Source organism: Cryptomeria japonica, chromosome 5, assembly GCF_030272615.1.
Source record: "Cryptomeria japonica chromosome 5, Sugi_1.0, whole genome shotgun sequence".
Lineage (NCBI taxonomy): Eukaryota > Viridiplantae > Streptophyta > Pinopsida > Cupressales > Cupressaceae > Cryptomeria > Cryptomeria japonica.
The window spans coordinates 366,351,607-366,369,651 of record NC_081409.1 but is presented as its reverse complement, the minus strand read 5'-3'; the positions used below and the strand labels follow the sequence as shown (position 1 = coordinate 366,369,651).

The 18,045-nt window shown below is 35.9% G+C and overlaps 1 protein-coding gene across 1 annotated transcript; it reads right to left on the bottom strand.

The window, feature by feature from the left end:
* Nucleotides 1-15,679: 15,679 nt before the first annotated feature.
* On the bottom strand, nucleotides 15,680-16,108 carry LOC131875931 (uncharacterized). The gene has a single exon (XM_059220668.1). It carries the CDS (start codon nucleotides 16,106-16,108, stop codon nucleotides 15,680-15,682), a length of 429 nt encoding a protein of 142 aa, XP_059076651.1.
* Between the last annotated feature and the right edge of the window lie 1,937 nt (nucleotides 16,109-18,045).

The window sequence follows — 18,045 nt, the reverse complement described above, 5'->3', positions numbered from 1 at the left end:
TAGCTATGAAAATATTAAACTCCAAGGCTTCAGACTTCTCCCCTAAGAAAGTAACCCACATCATTCTTGAATAATCATCAATTAGCAACATGAAATACCTATCACCCTGCAAGCTTCTCACTGTAGAAGGACCACACAAATCAGTATGCACAAGATCCAATATTCCATTATAATTGTATTGTTTGCTCTTGAAAGTAACTCTTGTATGCTTCCCTGATTGAAATTCCTTGAATATCAGATTAGAAGGCTTTACCAACTTAGGAAGATCTATCACTACTTGAGTAGAACTTATCTTTACCATGAAATCAAAATTCACATGACACATCCTTCTATGCCACAACCAACTTTCATGAATCTGAGCAATCGAACAACTTTTACCACCAGCATTCAAGTAAAATATATTACCTTTAGTCTTTGTACCTGATGCACTCTCAATTTTGGAGCTTCTCAAGATCTTACATTTTTCATTCTTGAATTGAAAATCATAACCCTTTTCAACCATCTATCCAACACTCAAAAGATTATACTTTAGATATTCAACATATAAGACATCATCAATGTTATGCTTACCTTATCGGATTCATCATCTATCATACCTTCATCACTGGCAAAATAATACTTCTCCTCATAATTAGGCTCGTATGACTTAAGTGGCTTCTTAGGAACTCTTTCCGGACACCTTGAGAAAAAATGTCCTATCTTATTGCATGAAAAACATTTAAGAGGCAATTTTCCTTCATACTTACCAACTCCTTTCAGCAATCTTTTGGCAATTAGGGCTTCAAGCTCTCTTTCTTCTTCTTCAAGCTCTCTCATCTCCTGATATCTAGGCACCCTTGTAGAAATTTATTTTGGATCATATTTTTGCTTCCCAAATACAACTTTAAATGCAGATTCAGACTTAGGAAAAGTCTCTCCAAATTCGCTCAACTCAAAAGCAGCACGCTTTCCAATCAACATGTCTCTAGTCACATTTGTCATAGTCTGGATCTCCTCAATAGCAACAAAATTGTGCTTGTAAGCAGGATGAAAGGATCTCAGCACTTTAGCTAAAATCTCTAATTCTTCCAACCCATTTTGTGCCTGCGAATATGTCATGGCTTAGGGAAAATGATGCAGAATGGATGTTGCATGAAATGTATCATGTATTGATCTCGGATCACCTCAAACATTTTTTCCTCGATCTACCCATCATTTCCACTGCCATTTAGCCCACTAGGTTGGTGATCGTTCTTCATCCCAATCCCTCTCATGTCACCATTATCATCCATCACTACCACTGCAATTTCAATGGTTCATGGTTTGCCCTAAATTTTTATTCTATACACCTAGCTTTTGTCTAACTTTTGCCTTCGTTTTGCGTGAGCTGCATCCTCTTTTTTATGGTCTTATCCCGCAGTGGTTTTGACATTCCCAGGATTCTACGTGGGATAAAATTTAATCTTTGCACTAGGCACATGTCTTACCACGCGTGTACTTTCACCTACGCTGGAGACTTCGTGGGATAAGCCACTCGACTCGCTCCTCCTTATCTCTTTGAGGTCTCTTGCGCCACGAGCTAACTGGACGACCTTACTTCATGTGTGGGATAAGGAAGAAACTAATCCCTCCTTATTCTCATTATCCCACATGCTTTCTGACGAGTGGATCATAGAGCGAGATAAATTTTTTTAAAAGAACCCCTTTTAAAAAAATTCAAATCTCCATCTTTTTCCTTTAAGAATGGGGCTCACCATGATTTTGCTTGATATATAAAGATAATTTATTTGAAAATTTAAAAAACTCATTAATGTGATTTGAAAAGATTTTCCATCCAATATTCATGGCCAAAGAACCCCTTGCATTATCTTATGAAGCTCAAATATAAATCTATAAAATATTTATAGATATTTTCTTGGCCACTAGCACAATCAATCTTAAAATTTTGTTCATAGTGGATTATTTAAATCAAGGGATGATTAAAAATAATTCACCTCTCTACTTATATGAAATTGATTTATTTTTAACATTATTAAATAATATGCATTTCTGAGCTTCCTCTGGTCAAACTGAGTCTTTTCCTTAGTCGGGCCCCAAAGTGGGTCCGACTAAAAAAAATTTCATATATGTGCAACTAACCAGCTTAAAATGCCCCAATTCACTGATTGAAGATGCCAGGGGTGCACGAAATTGAATTCAGAATCATCAAATTTGACGTTTCTTGCAACGATCGATTCTAGCCCAAAACACTTGAGGAGCCTTCGAGATAGGCTTTGAAAACTAACCCAAACACCTGACCAAAGCTTGGGAGCTAGCGCACTGAAATATTGAGATATAGAGAATCTAGGGCATCTGATGGATCATCATTATGACATCTGAGGCAAAATTAATTAACTTGCAAAGCTACCTACTCAGGCCTTTCTGGATTTGAGACTATTGAATCAACCTAAGTAGCACTCAAACCCTAATTTGAAAAAATATCAAATCACGTCTTCACAAGATGCCACTTGGTACATTGGTAGATGAACATACCCTGAACATGTGTACAAGAGGGTTTGACTTGAATAGGTCACATGTGAAAATTATAAATTCTCAAAGATGGCTCCTCTGAAAATTATGAAGTTGTTGCTCATGAAACCCTGAAAAAGTACGTTTGGAATGGGTTTCAAAAACTGATCAAATGATGAGTTGGGGGGCTACAAACTTGGGATGTGGTAGGTAATATTATATAGAATCATGAGGTACAATTGATTTTAATTTTAGGTCAATTGGGCATGAAATAAAACTTCTCAAAGTGGTCACTTGACTATTGTTTGACACTGGCTAGTTTGGAAAACTGAACTTTTTGCAAATAAAATTGGCTTTGAAAACTCGTCAAACAGATTCATGAGGCTTTGCCACTTGGCATGGGGGCACAAAAAATAGTAGAGAAATATGAGAAACTCTCTATTTGGCATGAAAATAAATTGGCACAAAGTTATAATCACTCAAACAAGGCTACTCAGAAAAGTGCAAACATGTGCAAATCAACAACCCTAACCTCGTGACCTCCAAAGGAGACTTCACAAACACATCATAACTAATCTGAGGAAGCTACAAATAAACACATATCATCTCCAATAAGTGTATAAAAATCTCCCAAAGGGATTTATTATGAAAATTGTCCGGTGCTAAAATATGAGCTCAACAAATGAGCTACAAAGGCCTGCTCTGAAAGGCGATTATGAATGCAATCTACAAAATTTCGAGCTTGAGTCTTCAAAATTAGACAAATTTTTTGAATTCCCAACAAAATTATCTATCTTGATGACAGTAGGGATTGTGTTAGGACACCATATCTCTAAAGAAGGTATCAAGGTAGATCCAAGAAAGGTGGAAGTCATTCAACAAATTGAGGTTCTAGAAACTCAAACTGATCTTAGAAGTTTTCTTGGACATGTAGGTTACTATAGAAGATTCAATGAGGTATTCAGTAGAATTGTTGAACCATTGTTTACATTGCTAAAAAAGTATTCAAAATTTCCGTTGACAGATGATTGTCAAAAATCTTGTGAAACTATAAAACATGCTTTGACTACCTCACCAATAATCAAGGGACTTGTTTGGGGAGAAGCATTCCATATACATGCAGATGCATCCAATTTTTCTATTGCAAAAGTCTTGGGACAAAAATATGAGAATGAAGCAATGCATGCTATATATAACATCAGTAAGAATTTGAGTCCAGCTGAGAGGAATTATACAACTGAAAAGGGATTTTTAGCTATTGTGTATGCAATAAAAAAATTTAGGCATCATATTACTGGCTATTAAAAATTTATTCACACAGATCATACAACCATTCATTATTTCATGAATAAAGTTGTTGTAGGAGGATGAATAATAAGATGGTTGTTACTTCTGCAAGAATTTGACATAACCATTGTGAATAAAATAGGGAAGGATATTGTTTTAGTTGATTTCCTATCAAGAATTGTTTTGCAAGGAAATAATGAACTAGTGAATGGTATTTTTCTAGATGAACACTTGTTTGCCATTTTGGTATAGTCACCTTGGTTTGCTAATATTGCAAATTATCTTTTAACAAGGAAGTGCACAAATCATTTGAATCTTAAGCAAAAGAAAAGATTAATTCGTGAAAGTTATAGATTTGAATGGATTGATGCTCTTTTGTTTAAAATATGCCCTAATTATGTTCTTCATAGATGTGTACAAGAAATTGATGTTTATGACATTATTCACGCATGTCATAATGAACCCAAAGGAGGACATTATTCAGTTATCAGAACAATCCATAGGATCCTGGGAGTAGGCTACTTTTGGCCTTCCATGACGAGATGTTTTATTTTATGTGAAACATTGTGATGAATGCCAACGCAGGGGGAGACCAACAACAACAATGGAGATGCCATTTCAACTGTAGATAGTCTTCAAACCATTTGAAAAATGGGGAATTGAGTTCATGGGACCTGTTGATCCTCCTTCTAGAGGATATCACTATATTTTGGTTTGTATAGATTATATGACAAAATGGGCCGAAGTGAAGGCATTCCCAACAAAAAGAGAGGATAAAGTAGTTGACTTTTTTATATAATCACATTCTGCAGAGATTTGGTGCACCTAGGGAGATAGTATATGATCAAGGACCACAGCTCATGTCTTCTATGATGAAGGATTTCATGCACAAGTACAAAATGACACACTGGAAGTCTTCACCATATCACCCACATGAAAATGGTCAAGTTGAAGTCACCAACCGTGAATTGGAAAATATAGTAATAAAGACTCTCTCACTGAGGAAATCAAATTGGTCAGATAGATTGGATGAGGTAGTATGGGCACATAATACAACCTAGAAGACTACCACATGATTTTCTCCATATGAATTGGTTTATGGGAAAACTCATGTTATGCCAATTGAATTTGAATTAAGAACATTGAGAACATCATGGGAAGTTGGAATTGATTTGTCAAAAGCAAAAAAGGCTAGAATTTTGCAGTTAAATAGATTAGATGAGATAAGAATGGAAGCTCCGCAACATACAAAATTAAATTAGAGTTAGAGGAAATTATGGCATGACAAACATATTGTTTCTAGATAGTTCAAAAAGGGAGACTGGGCACTATTATTTAATTCTCAGTTCCATGAATTTAAAGGAAAATTTTATACAAGATGGTTGGGCCCTTATGAAATCAGTCAAGTTTATGATAATGGTGCAATTCAATTAGTGCCTATTGATGGTGGAAGAAGAACTATGGTGGTTTTGGTCATCATCTCAAGTTATATCACAAACCAACATCCAAAGAAGAATTCCTTTTTGAACTACAATCTAGGATAGAACACTTCATCATGGAGGACATCACTTTTATGATAAAATCCAATTCCAAATGATTCCAACAAGAAGACATAATAAAGGAGATAAATTGAAAACCAGAAGTGGCGATTTCTCCCCCAAAAAATAAAAAATCAAAAAAATCGGGGAAGATTGATAACTAGAAACGACGGTCTACCTCAGGGGTGAATTGAAAATGAGAAATGGTGATTCATACCTAAGGGAAAAGTTGAAAACCAGAAATGGTACCTTTTCCTGGATCAACTATAGTTTTCTTTTGATGACTCCCGATGGCTCTCAATTTTCCAAAAATAAGTCTTTTGCCAGAACAATGCTCCTCTTGCTCCTATAAGTTCCTGATGCTGAAAGTTTTGAAGGTTGTTTCATTATTTAATATTTACTTGGTCCATGTAGGAAGAGCCTTAATTAACTCCTGATCAGTATGCTGCTTTTCTTTAGTAGCAAAATGATCAGTTCTGCATGATGGATCTTGACCAGTATGCATTAATTGTTAAAAGGTACACATTTATCATAGGTGTTATTTTTGAAACATTATTTTCTAATTTTGTGGATATAAAAGTAGGAAATAGTAGATTTTGTTTGTATAAAGTTTCCGCCAACATTTTAACCATATTAACCACCAACATTTTAACCATATTAACGTTATAAGTTAAAAAGTATTAAACAAAGAGATAAGGAATGAGTTGGAATGACGTCAGTTGTCATTTCAAATTATAAAAAATTAATGATTACAGTGATTAACACACATATTAGAGCTACCGCCAACTCAACAAATCCTAAAGTAAAGTACAACATAATGATAGACAGATCATGCAGAATTATTATGAAGTTAATGAATAATGTGTGTATAATTAATAATCACCCTAAACATATCTTTTATCTTTCACAAAAAAAAATTCATTCTATGTTTTGTGAGCTGAAGCTAATTTGTAGAGGTTGAAACAAAAAAAAATCATTAAAGAAATTTTGAAGCAAAAAGATGAAGAAATAAGATGTGCCACTTTGAAAATGGAGGAAACACAGAAATATGTGGCTGAAAAAGAAGAAAATTGGAAAAAATAATAGAAGAAACAAAGGAACTATTGAATCAGACCTCTACTCAAGTATTGTAAGGTAATGAGGAGATAAGAAAGTTAAAACAAGAGTTGACAATAAAAGAACAACAAATAAGGGATAAAAAATTACCAGCTCCTGCCCAAGGAACCTCAATTCCTTTGGAACTTTCTCTACTCATTGAAAAACTTAAATAAGAAAATTATGCGAGGAATCAAAAGCGACCAACTCCTACTCAAGAAACTTCAACCTCTTTTGCAATTCCTTGGAAACTTTCTTTGCTCATTGAAAAACTTAAATAAGAAAATACTGAGTTGTTAAAACAAGTTGAAGAAATGAAGGACCAGAAAAATAAGGCAATTTAATGAGTAGAGCAAGTTGTAGAGCTTTCATCAACTTTACTAGCAATGAGAAAACCTTTTGGGTTATACTCTCTATTTCTCTGTGAAAGATTCCTTCAATGAAAAATCAATCGGTTGGTTTTAGACAGGAAGGTATATTCCGAGGATGATGATGATTTTCTTGAGGATCTCTTTATCAGAATCAAATGTTTGAATTCTTCCTGCATGGATTCTTTTTGGGTCATTATTACCAGTCTTTCTTGAACATTTATGTTGGGGATGTACAAGTTAGAGAATTTGTTTCTCTACTACAGAATCCAGTAGAATGGGGATGTTGAACCAGTACGAATATCAACAAAACAAATTAGGCCTCCCAATTAGAGATGAGACACCAAACTCCTCAAATTTTAGGTCAAATTTAATCTCCATTGCACAACTTAAGCATGTACAACCCACTTATAGTAGGAATTTGACTACCAGTATAAGAGCATTCAGAGATGTTCAAAACCAACTACCCTACGAAGCATTGCATGCATCCAGAACTAGGTATAATACTATTACAGTTCCATTAAGAAGGAGGCAAACTATTTACCCTATAAACATTACTTGGAGTCTTAATAGGGTAAGGTCATTCATACGGATTAGGGGAAAAAAAGGACATAAAATGGGTTGGAATGAAGTTCAGATCTCCATTATTCCTCATGCATGTGCCATAGTTGGATGCACCAAACAATTTTGCAGGAGAAAATTTAAGAGAATGGATAGAGGATGTAGAGAAATAGAATGGATATGTACCCCCTCAGAAATATCAATAATACAATTTCATTCGTCTAGATATGGTCTTATGGTTTGAAAGACAAAATATAAATATACTAGATCAACCATGAGGCAATGGTTCAAGATAGGAGAGTGATTGATGAGTGCATCATTATGAAACTTTTAATCATATTTTATACTTAAATTTTAATGTTTTGTGGACTAATATGCCTGGAGACATACTTAAATGCATGCACGTTTACTTGTTTATGCTATTATATGCTCCTTATTAGAGAAAGTATTAGAAATAATTATCTTTTGATTAAATGTTTTACTTTCTTCTTGTATGCATGAATGGATGGTTAAATGATCAAAATAGTATCAATATGTTCCATTTTATCTTCATAAATGCATTCTTGAATGTGTTTTAAGTTAACAAGTAGTCGAATCCAGTTTGGTTTCCATGAAATTGATGATAACCCTTGACTGTTCTAGATAGAAAATCCCCTTGATCTTCTCTGCACGTAGTTTCTTGATTGTCTCTGAGAACTTTAAATTCTCTTTGTAGTTATTTAATTTCATGTTAAGTCTTCTTCAGTTTGGTTTTTTTATTGTTATTTTTATTTAAGAGGGTAAACTTAGTTTGAATTTGAACAAAGGATATGTATAAATATCCCCTTGCTTTCTTCAAGAAAGCTAGTTAGAAATAGACAACAATTTAATAAGTTAGCCAACAAAAGAGTCTCATATTTTGTAACTTGTTCTACTTCCTTCCAAAAGTATATTTCAATGAAAATAAAAGGTTGATCTAAGAATTCCCATGTTCTGGATCCCAACAGAGGAAGAGAAGGGACCACTCGACCGAAGGGAGGTGATACTTGTGTTATTTATTTTGTATTTCAGTTTTGTGCATTAAAGTTGATTTCATTATGTTTAGTTTACATGATGAATAATTCCGAGTAACTAGGAATCTGATTACAGAAGTTTTAGTTATCCATTCCTCATGAAAATGATGTTTTGGTAGATGAATGTTAAGAAGTTTTAGTTTTCACCTTTGATTAATTCTTTTTTAGTAAATGCATTAGGTTTCCATGATAGTTCTGATTAATAAGAAAAACAGGTTTTAAGGACCCGAAACCTTTACATAGGAGCATAAGAGTTCATCAAAAAACATCCAGAACTGTTAGGAACAACTTACAAAAAGACTGGAAAAAACCCAGTCAACCGAAAGGACAACAAAAGAAAGGAACAACCGAGTAGAAAAAACTAGAGAAAACACAATACAACTAAAAAGACTTAAGGAGCTCCTTCGCCTTGTTCACCAGTTGATCATAGTTTGCTGCAACAACTTTGAATTCTTCCAGATCCTTGTTTGGCTTTTTCTCCTTCTTTTTACCTCTGGTCCTTGTTCTAGGTCCTTGCACTTCTCCCATGCCATCCATGTCAGGTTCAATCTCCAAGGAATCATTCTCCTCTTCCATTTTGCTGATGAGGATTTTTGTGTTGCCAGTTGAAGCCTTCAGAATATTTAAGCTTTGTTTTGCAATGCTTTAAAGGCTTTCTTCAATTTTGTTGACTTTTTTATCAGTTTCCTCCATTCTTTGATCCATACTAATCTCATTATTTTTCCTCTCAGTCAAGTCTTTCTTGATTTGCTCGAACTTGGGGTTAAAGGAGTCTCTGATCTCTTTGGCTTTAGCAACTTTTTTAGTCAGATCCTCAACCTGTTCTACCATTGACCTGCCTCCGCCAAAACTAATAGTCTCCAGAATTTGGACTATGTGATTGAGCTTCTTAATATCCTCCACAACTTTCTTGTAATTGGAAATTAGCGAGTCAATGGTGTCCACAAAGCCTTTCAAACCCTTAGGAGGAGGACATGAGGAGGGTGATTTCTCACCTGCATTGTCTTTTTCCATATTGGAGGTGTCTCCAACAGTAACTTTACCAACTTTTACGATTCTCTATTCAGAACCTTCCCCAATGGTCTCCTCCTCCACATTCTGGTCGAGGTTCAGGTTCTTTCTCTGCACCTGTTCCTTAAGCTCCATATTGTTGGCATCCTGTTTCTTCTATTTGTTCCTTGTCTGAATAGAAATTTTATTTTTCTTTTTTTGGGGAGATGGGGGTTCCTTCTCAGAATCCTTAGAGACCTCTTCCTCTGAGGAGGAGCTAATTTGGAGAATTTTATCTTTAGATTTATTCTTTCTCTTCGAGGAGGAAGGCTTGTTTGTCACATGTTTTCTTTTCTTACCAGCTTCTACTTCAGAGTCATCCAGACTCTCTTCGGACTCACTCATCAAATCACTATCTAACTCTTCACCTAAAGAAAAAACAGAATCCAACCCTTCCTCCTCAGACTCTGAGATAGAAGGCTGAGGGCGGGCAATTTGGTTGGCTTTAAGGTGGTCATAAATTAAAACCATGAGACCTTGATGCACGACAGTATCACCCTTAGGGTTCTCTTTATGGGCCTTAATGGTAGCATTCATGGAGCACAATAGAAAATAAGGGATATTGAATTTTTCATCATACCTAAAATGGTTCAGCAAAAAAAAATGGTAGCCATACACTTTAGTGAATCTACCATCCAAAGTTACATAGTGCATTATAGAAAATAAGACCTGCCTCCATGGTTTAACAAAATCCCTAGGAGGATAGTAAGTTTTACTTAGCTTAACCAGGCACTTTTTCTCCTTTTCCATTTCAGGATATCTTTCAATGGCCTCCTTGCTCACTTTCCTGTCTCTGTAGTAATTGCTTCCTTCCCTACGAAGACCCATAACCTGAGCAATGAGGTCCTCATCTATGTAGATTAATTGATCTCCCATCTTTAGAGTGCCCTTTCTCCAGTTGTTACAAAAGAACTTAGTAATTGTGGCATCGCGCCCATGGAGCCTCTCCATAAAATTTGAAAACCCACCCTTTTGCAAAATGTTCTAGACAACCTCCTTTTTCTTTCACTCCTTGCAGTTGCTGGGTTCGTAATGATGTCGGCTTCCTTCCATTTTTTCACTATTCAGAGCAATAAGTCGAGAGTTGCAGAGAGCTTTAGGCAAATTTCTCAGAACTACCAAATATACCCAGAAAGCGTGGGAAGCGGTAGCGTGAGTCTTGCAATAAATGGTACTAACCTTATTATTATTACTCATAGCACTTCTTTTAATCCGTTTCATCATTACTTTGTCCATTTATGATCTTTGGGGTACTATTGTATCGATCCTTAAAAATGATTCATCTAATGTCATCGGGGATGTGCTCTTCGCCCTTCCATGTCATCATTTTATCTTGGATGACTACCACATTGGCTTCCCAATCAACATAACCATTAGCTTAACGATAGATATGAGATATGAAGCATTTCTCAAAAGTGTTGATGAGATCTCTAGTAGCCTTTATTATGTTATTGATAGTCCATGAAGGCTTAGAGGTTCCCTTTAGGAATTTGATGATGTTATTAGAATCCCCTTCTATCCATAGATAGGGACAATTCCATCTTTTGGCTAGGAGAATACCTTGGAGTGCAGCCATTGCTTTTGCCTTCTGGTTAGTTTTACTCCCTCTAGGAACAACAATTATTTCCTTACAGTTACCATTTTCATCTCTGAGGATTTCTCCAGATCCTGCAGGACCAGGATTTCCTTTTGCAACACCATCGAAGTTGACTTTGAGCCAACCATGTGGGGGAGTATGCCATCTAGCTTCGAGTCTTTTGTTTAGAGTGGGCTCAGGACTACCAGCATACTTTAGATTCCAGGAACTTAATATGTGAGTTTCCATATTGGCAGAAATGCAAGGATTCCCAATGAGTCCAATGTTCTCCACAATAGCCCATTGAATTTTCTGGAAAACAACATCCTCGGTGATAGAAGTGTCCCTGAAGATATGATTGTTCCTTTCTTTCCATAATACCTACAAAATGTGAGGGAGAGATAGCTACCATAAAGATCTCAAAAAAGGGTTAGCCCAGTGATAATTCCAAGAATGGAACAAATCACTGATAGTGTTAGGAAAAACTGAATCAATGCAAAAATTTCTAAGAAGTCTTTCCCAAATTGAAGCAGTAAAGGAACAGTGGATAGCCAAATGGTCCACAGACTCTTCCTCCTTGAGACAAAGAGTACATCTATTAGGGAAAGACAAGCCTCTACCCTTCAGATTGTCTAAGGTCAGGATTTGTTTTGAAGGATAGTCCAAAAGAAAAAAATGATTTTAGGGATTAAACCCTTTATCCAATATTTAGACCAAAAAGGATTCTTAGAGAGGGCCAGGGAAAGAACACCATACATTGAAGAGACCATGATGTTGCCTTTAGAATCAAATTTCCAAATAAGGGAGTCTTCCTCTTTATTCGGCCAAACAGAAGAAAGATGGTTCTTGAGAATAATAAGGCCTGGGTGAATACTTTCTATGTTCTTCCCTTTATCACCTATCCAATACCCTTCAACCAGAGGGCCATAGATTATAATACAGGAGAGAGAAAAAGGGGCCCATTCAGGGATATCTACCAAAGGTTTATTGAAGAGCCAGGGATCTTCCCAAAATCTAACTTTCCTACCATTGCCAACATTCTATTTAACCCCTTTGGCAATGTTGTCTTTACACTTAGAGGCATGATTCCAGATATGGGACCCATTCATACTAAAATCAAAATTGATGAAAGTTGGAAGAGAAGAAGACAAAAGAGAGTACTTACTTCTCCAAATTTTACACCATTCACTATCAAAGTGGAATAGTCTCCAAACCTATTTAGACAAGAGAGCTTCATTGAGGGTCCAAATTCTTCTCAGGCCCAGGCCTCCATTACTTTTTGGTCTGCACACCTTTTCCCAAGCCACAAGAGAGATTCTTTTCTTTTCCTCAACCCCTAACCATAGAATTTTTTTCTAAATTTTCTCAATTGCTTCAGCATACTTAACAGGAATTCTAAAGAGGCTAAGGGCATAAATAGGAATGTTTTGAAGGGAGGCTTTTAGAAGTTGAAGCTTTCTAGCCTAACTTAAAAGGGCACCTTTCCATCCAACAAGTTTTTTTTGAAATTTGTCGACCAAAGAACTCCAAAAGGAATTAGGTGGTACAATTCCTAGAGGGAGACCAAGGTAAGTGGTCAGAAGATTAGCAATCTGACATTCTAGATTTCTACTGATTCTATGTTGTATCCTCTTAGGAGTGTTGATGAAAAACACTTTGCTTTTAACCCAATTGATAAGTTGGCCAGAAGCAGAAGAAAACTTACACAGGGTATCCTTGAGAGTTCTAGCTTCTGAGATTCTTGAGTCTACCATGATAATGGTATAATCCACAAACTGTTGGTGGGAGCATGTATGATCAACTGACGAAGGTTGGAGTCCCTTGAACATTCCTCTCATAACCATACTTTCCATAGATCTGCGAAAACATTCAGCCATAATTATGAAGAGGATAGAAGAAATGGGACCCCCTTGCCTCAGCCCTCTAGAGGCTTGAAAGAAGGTGGAGGGAGATCCATTGATGAGAACAACAAAGGAGGCAGTGGTAATAAGCTATTTGAAGAGATCCACACATTTGTTAGAGAAGCCATAAGCCAAAAGAAACTTCACAAGGAAAGACCAATCAACCCGATCATAGGCCTTTGAGAGGTCAAGATTAAGGATAAAACCCTATTTCTTAGCCATAACTAGTGAATGAATATTCTCATGAACAATTATTATGGAGTCAAGGATTTGTCTTCCTGACACAAAACTATTTTGTTGGTGCTTAATCAAAGGAGGAAGGACAGTCATGAGTCTGAAGGTAAGAACCTTAGAAATAATTTTATAAAAAGAGTTGCATAAGCTTATAGGCCTGAACTTATCCATGGAGTTAGCACCTTGAAGTTTGGGGACTAATGCAATGAAGGTACCATTGATCTCTTTCAAAAGTCTTCTAGCACCAAAATTTTTTTTGAAGCCATTGGAGACATCTTTCCCAACAATATCCCAAAATCCTCGGAAGAAGAACATGGGAAAGCCATCAGGTGTGAGTGCTTTGTTACCATAAAAAAAAAGACAACATTCTTGATCTCTTGATTTGAAGGTATAGAAGAAAGGGAGGAATTAATCTTCTCATCAATGAGGCAAGGAATTTTATTAAGGAAAGAGCTTTGAGCATCAATATCAAGTCTATGATCCTACAAAGGAGATCAACAAAGAATCTTTTGGCCTCTTTTCTTATCTCTTCCTCCATAACCAACTCCCCATTGTCCACAACCAGTTTAGTGATCTTGTTTGCCACTTTATGTTTAATCATCGACATGTGAAAGAATCTTGTGTTCTTGTCACCTTCCTTCAACCAAGTACATCTTGATCTCTATTTCCAAAATGTTTCTTCTCTTGCAATGATTTCATGGTATTTTTTAAGGATTTCATTTTCTTCAACAATTGACACAGTAGAGAAACCATCCTTCTGAATTTGAGCCTATATTTTATTGAGGTCTTCCTGAATTTTACCTTTGGCCGCAAAAATATTCCCAAAGTTGGTTTTGTTCCATAACCTTATGTTGTCTTTGATACTTTTGAGTTTCTTCACTACTCTATACATGGTGTTGACCCCAACTTTGATGTTGCACCATTCTTGAATTTTAAGAATGAGGTCAGGATGAAGTGTCCATATTTTTTCAAATCTAAAAGGAAAGTTCCTTCTTTTGTTTATTGAGTCAGCATAGAAAGTTATAGGATAATGGCTAGACCCAACCAAGATATGAGAGGACAGGGAACAATAATAATATCTGTACCAATCATCAGAAATAAGAGCTCTATCAAGGTGAACTTGAATAAGGTCATTTCCAGTCCTCCTATTAGTCCAAGTGTAATTGCATCCCTGTATATCCACATCATTGAGAGCCAGAGAGTTTATAAAGTCCATGAGGGCCAGTCTACTTTTCAGCTGAGAAGGGCTTCCTCCAAATTTTTGCTCCTCTCTCAAGGGAGTGTTGAAGTCTCCCATGACCAACCAGCTTAAATTCTTCAAGCTGTTCCTTATTTCCATTAATTTTTTCCAAAAATTGCTTCTGGCTTTCAAGGTATTAGGAGCATAAATATTAGTGAGGATCCAAGATGTTCCATCTTTTAAATGCTCAAATTTTATGCAAGAGAAATTGTTTTCTTGAATAAGGACTTGACCTTTAACACTATTAAGATTCCAAATGGTTGCGATGCCTCTGGAGGCACCTTCTGAGCTACCACCACTAATGCTACCAAATTTAAAGAACTTCAAAGATTATACCTTATCTCTACTCATCTTAGTTTCTTGAATAATAAAAATATCAGGTTTGCTATCCCTTATCATATTCCTAATAATATGATGCTTATGGGGATTATTTAGTCCCCTTATATTCCGAGAGATGATCTTCATAGTTACTTACCAATTCCTAGCTCCTTCAGAGTCTTCTGAGTCCCATCTGCTATGTTTTTGCTGGCCTCCTTGTCTCTAACTTTATGGTTTGAAGGTCATCCTAGAGAAGAAGAAACATACCTGACATTAGCTTGGGAAATTCTTTAAGACTTCCTTATTTGGGAAGCTGAGGGGGTGGATCCTTTCTTATTCCTATATTTTGGTATTTTCCAGTCAGCTTCTTTCTCAAGAACAACTTCAGGGTTACTGAAAATTCTAGAAATTTCTTCTTCATCACCCCATTTAGGAAATCTAGAGTCCTGTGAAGTACTATTGACTATTTTAGAAATTTGATTTGAATCCGAGAGATTCATTCCCAATATAGCACATTTCTAGGCTTCTTGCATTTAAGAGCTCATCAAAAGCAAGGAAGAGTCAGTCTTTTCTTCATTTGAGCCAATGATCTCCCCTTCCTCATGTTGTTCCTCTCCATTTGGTGCTTCCTTGCTAGCCAAAGTATCAAAAATTACCATCTCAGCTATCTCTTGTGAAGATTCATGTTGTCCTTTAGATTCCTTTATTTGGATATGCCCTTCCAGGGGGTTGTTCACTTTTGTTAGCTCCTTCCTCAAGACTTCCTGAGTGGGGGGGTTAGAGATAGGGGTTGAGGGTACCACTTCCTTATTTTCCCTCAAGGGTCCAAAGCAGTTATTATCAACAAAGTCAACTTCCTTACTTTCTGAGTTTTTGATTATGCCATACCTTTTTTTCTTGAGCCTTTTTACTTTCAGCCGAGGGTTTAGCTTGCTTGAGCTCCCCTTTAGGCTTGAGAGGACAGGATTTAGCCTAGTGACCTACTTTCTTGCAGTGGAAACAAGCAAAGGGGATAGATTCGTATTCTATCAGTTGCTTCCACATTCCCAGTTTTGACACAATGTCTATCTCTTCTGGCATATCTGCATCATGAGCTATCCCTACACAAAATCTAGCATGAGTAAGCCTCCTTTTTGAGGTTGTGACTGGGTCTATTAAGAGAAGCTCACCAAAGGAGCTTTCTATTCCAGAGAAAATGCTTTCTGCCCAATACTCAAGAGGCAAACCTGGTAATTTTACCCAAACTGGGACCTGTGCTAGAAGAGAATCATTCATGTTAAGATTCAGATGCCATTTCTGAAGGACCAATGCTGTCTTTCCAACCATCCATGGACTACCATAAAGAATCCCTATTTTATCTTCTTCACATGAGAAAGCAAAGGTAAGGAGGCCTTTGGGCATATCGAACTAGCATCCGCACTCCAATGGGGGCGATTCCATATTGTTTGGTCTATGGATCAGAAGCCATATTACCTTTAGAAGTAGAGATACCTTCTCTACGAGTATCCTTGCAAGGTCTTATACCAGAAGAAGAACAACGAGTCTCTTGACTCCAGGAACTAGAACTGATTCAGGAACATCGCCAAAATGCAATAGATCATTTGAAAGTATACCAACAAAGAATGGCAAGAATTTATAACCACATAGTCAAGCCATGTATTTTCCAGATTGGAGATATAGTTCTAAGGGAAAATCCAAGAAATCAGCAAGGCCGGGAAAAGAAGGGAAAATTTGAACCAAATTGGCTAGGACCTTTTGTCATAGTAGCAACATATGGATCAGGAGCATACGAGTTATCTACCCCTGAAGGTGATTGGTTTGATGAACCTATCAATTCTATCCATCTCAAGAAATTCTATGCTTGAGATATAAAGTCCTGAAAAAATCAACAAAAAGCATATAAAGTCCTGAAAAAATGAACAAAAAGCATATAAAATCCAAAAAAAGAAAAAAGAAAAAAAATGCAATAAATTTAGATGGTGAAAACCTGGTAAACAGACGCTATCTAAGAAGTAAGTTCCTCCATCTATGAGATCACTTTGCGCACCTATCTACTCCATCCTACCGCATCTATCACTTCCATCTATCTTAGCTTATCCATTCCATTTTTTGCATCTATTTGCTCTGAACCATTTAGCAAGAAATATGCAGCTTACCAACAATTATCAATCTTTGACATACTTGTAGTACTCACTATATTAGATTTTCTCAAAATCAATCATATCTGCATTTGTATCCCAACATGGTTTGGATCTTGATCAATTCATATATTCATAATAAATTTTTGTTTCCACTGGGGGCAAAATCCTAATTCCTTTTGCTAAGGTGATCTTTTGAATCTTTGAAAATCCAAAACATTCGAAAAACTTAGAAAAACCAAAAACACCTAGGATTTTGAAACATATAATGAGCAACAAAGCAACAAAAATCAAGGCATTTCATCAACAACTGAATCGTGAAACTCAAAAAATGAAGAATCAATCAACAAGTAATAAAGGATTATCAAAGATCATTCATCAAGATGATTATATTAGTTAATGACCATAAGCACATGTGAATGACATGCAAGATTCAGTGTTTATATCTTGATTTTATTGCTAATCATATACTCTATGCAACTCAGGGATGTCCATGACTAGAGAAGCTACGATGGGGCATGATTATTTTCTTTGATTGTTGTCTATGGTTTATCTCATACTACAGTATGTACTTGTCTCAGGATATGATCAACAAAAGATCAAGGAGGACGTTCCAAGTCATGCATGAAAGGAGATAATCCTTGTCTATTCTGCAAGCAATACTCAAGTCAACTTGATCCATTATATCAAGTTGCTTGTATTAACTTGCTATATCAAAATCTATGTAAGCAATACTCAGGTCATCTTGAATCATTATGCCAAGTTGCTTGTATTTTCTTACAACATTTTAAACCTCAATGATGAAATCAAGCACTGTTACAAGATAGCATATGAAGAATGGCAATACAATTTTTAGTTAGATCATTTCATTAGCTCATTATTCGTCTACATTATAAGCATTCATTGTTAGTTACATTATAAGAATTTCATTTCTATAACAGATCAATGGTAATAAATAAATATTGAGTATACTTGGACAAACAAAAACAATTTTCATTTAATCATTATAGGTGCATTCATTTTTAGAATCATTTTAATCATTATCCATTTCATTTAGTTGTATTTTATCATTGCATTAGTTTGCATTTAATTAAGTGCATTTCATTCATCATGTAGTGTATCATCATTATTATTTTCATTATCATTCCTTTAACAATCATTTAGTTGCATCTTTGCACTTAGATTCATAATCATTATAAG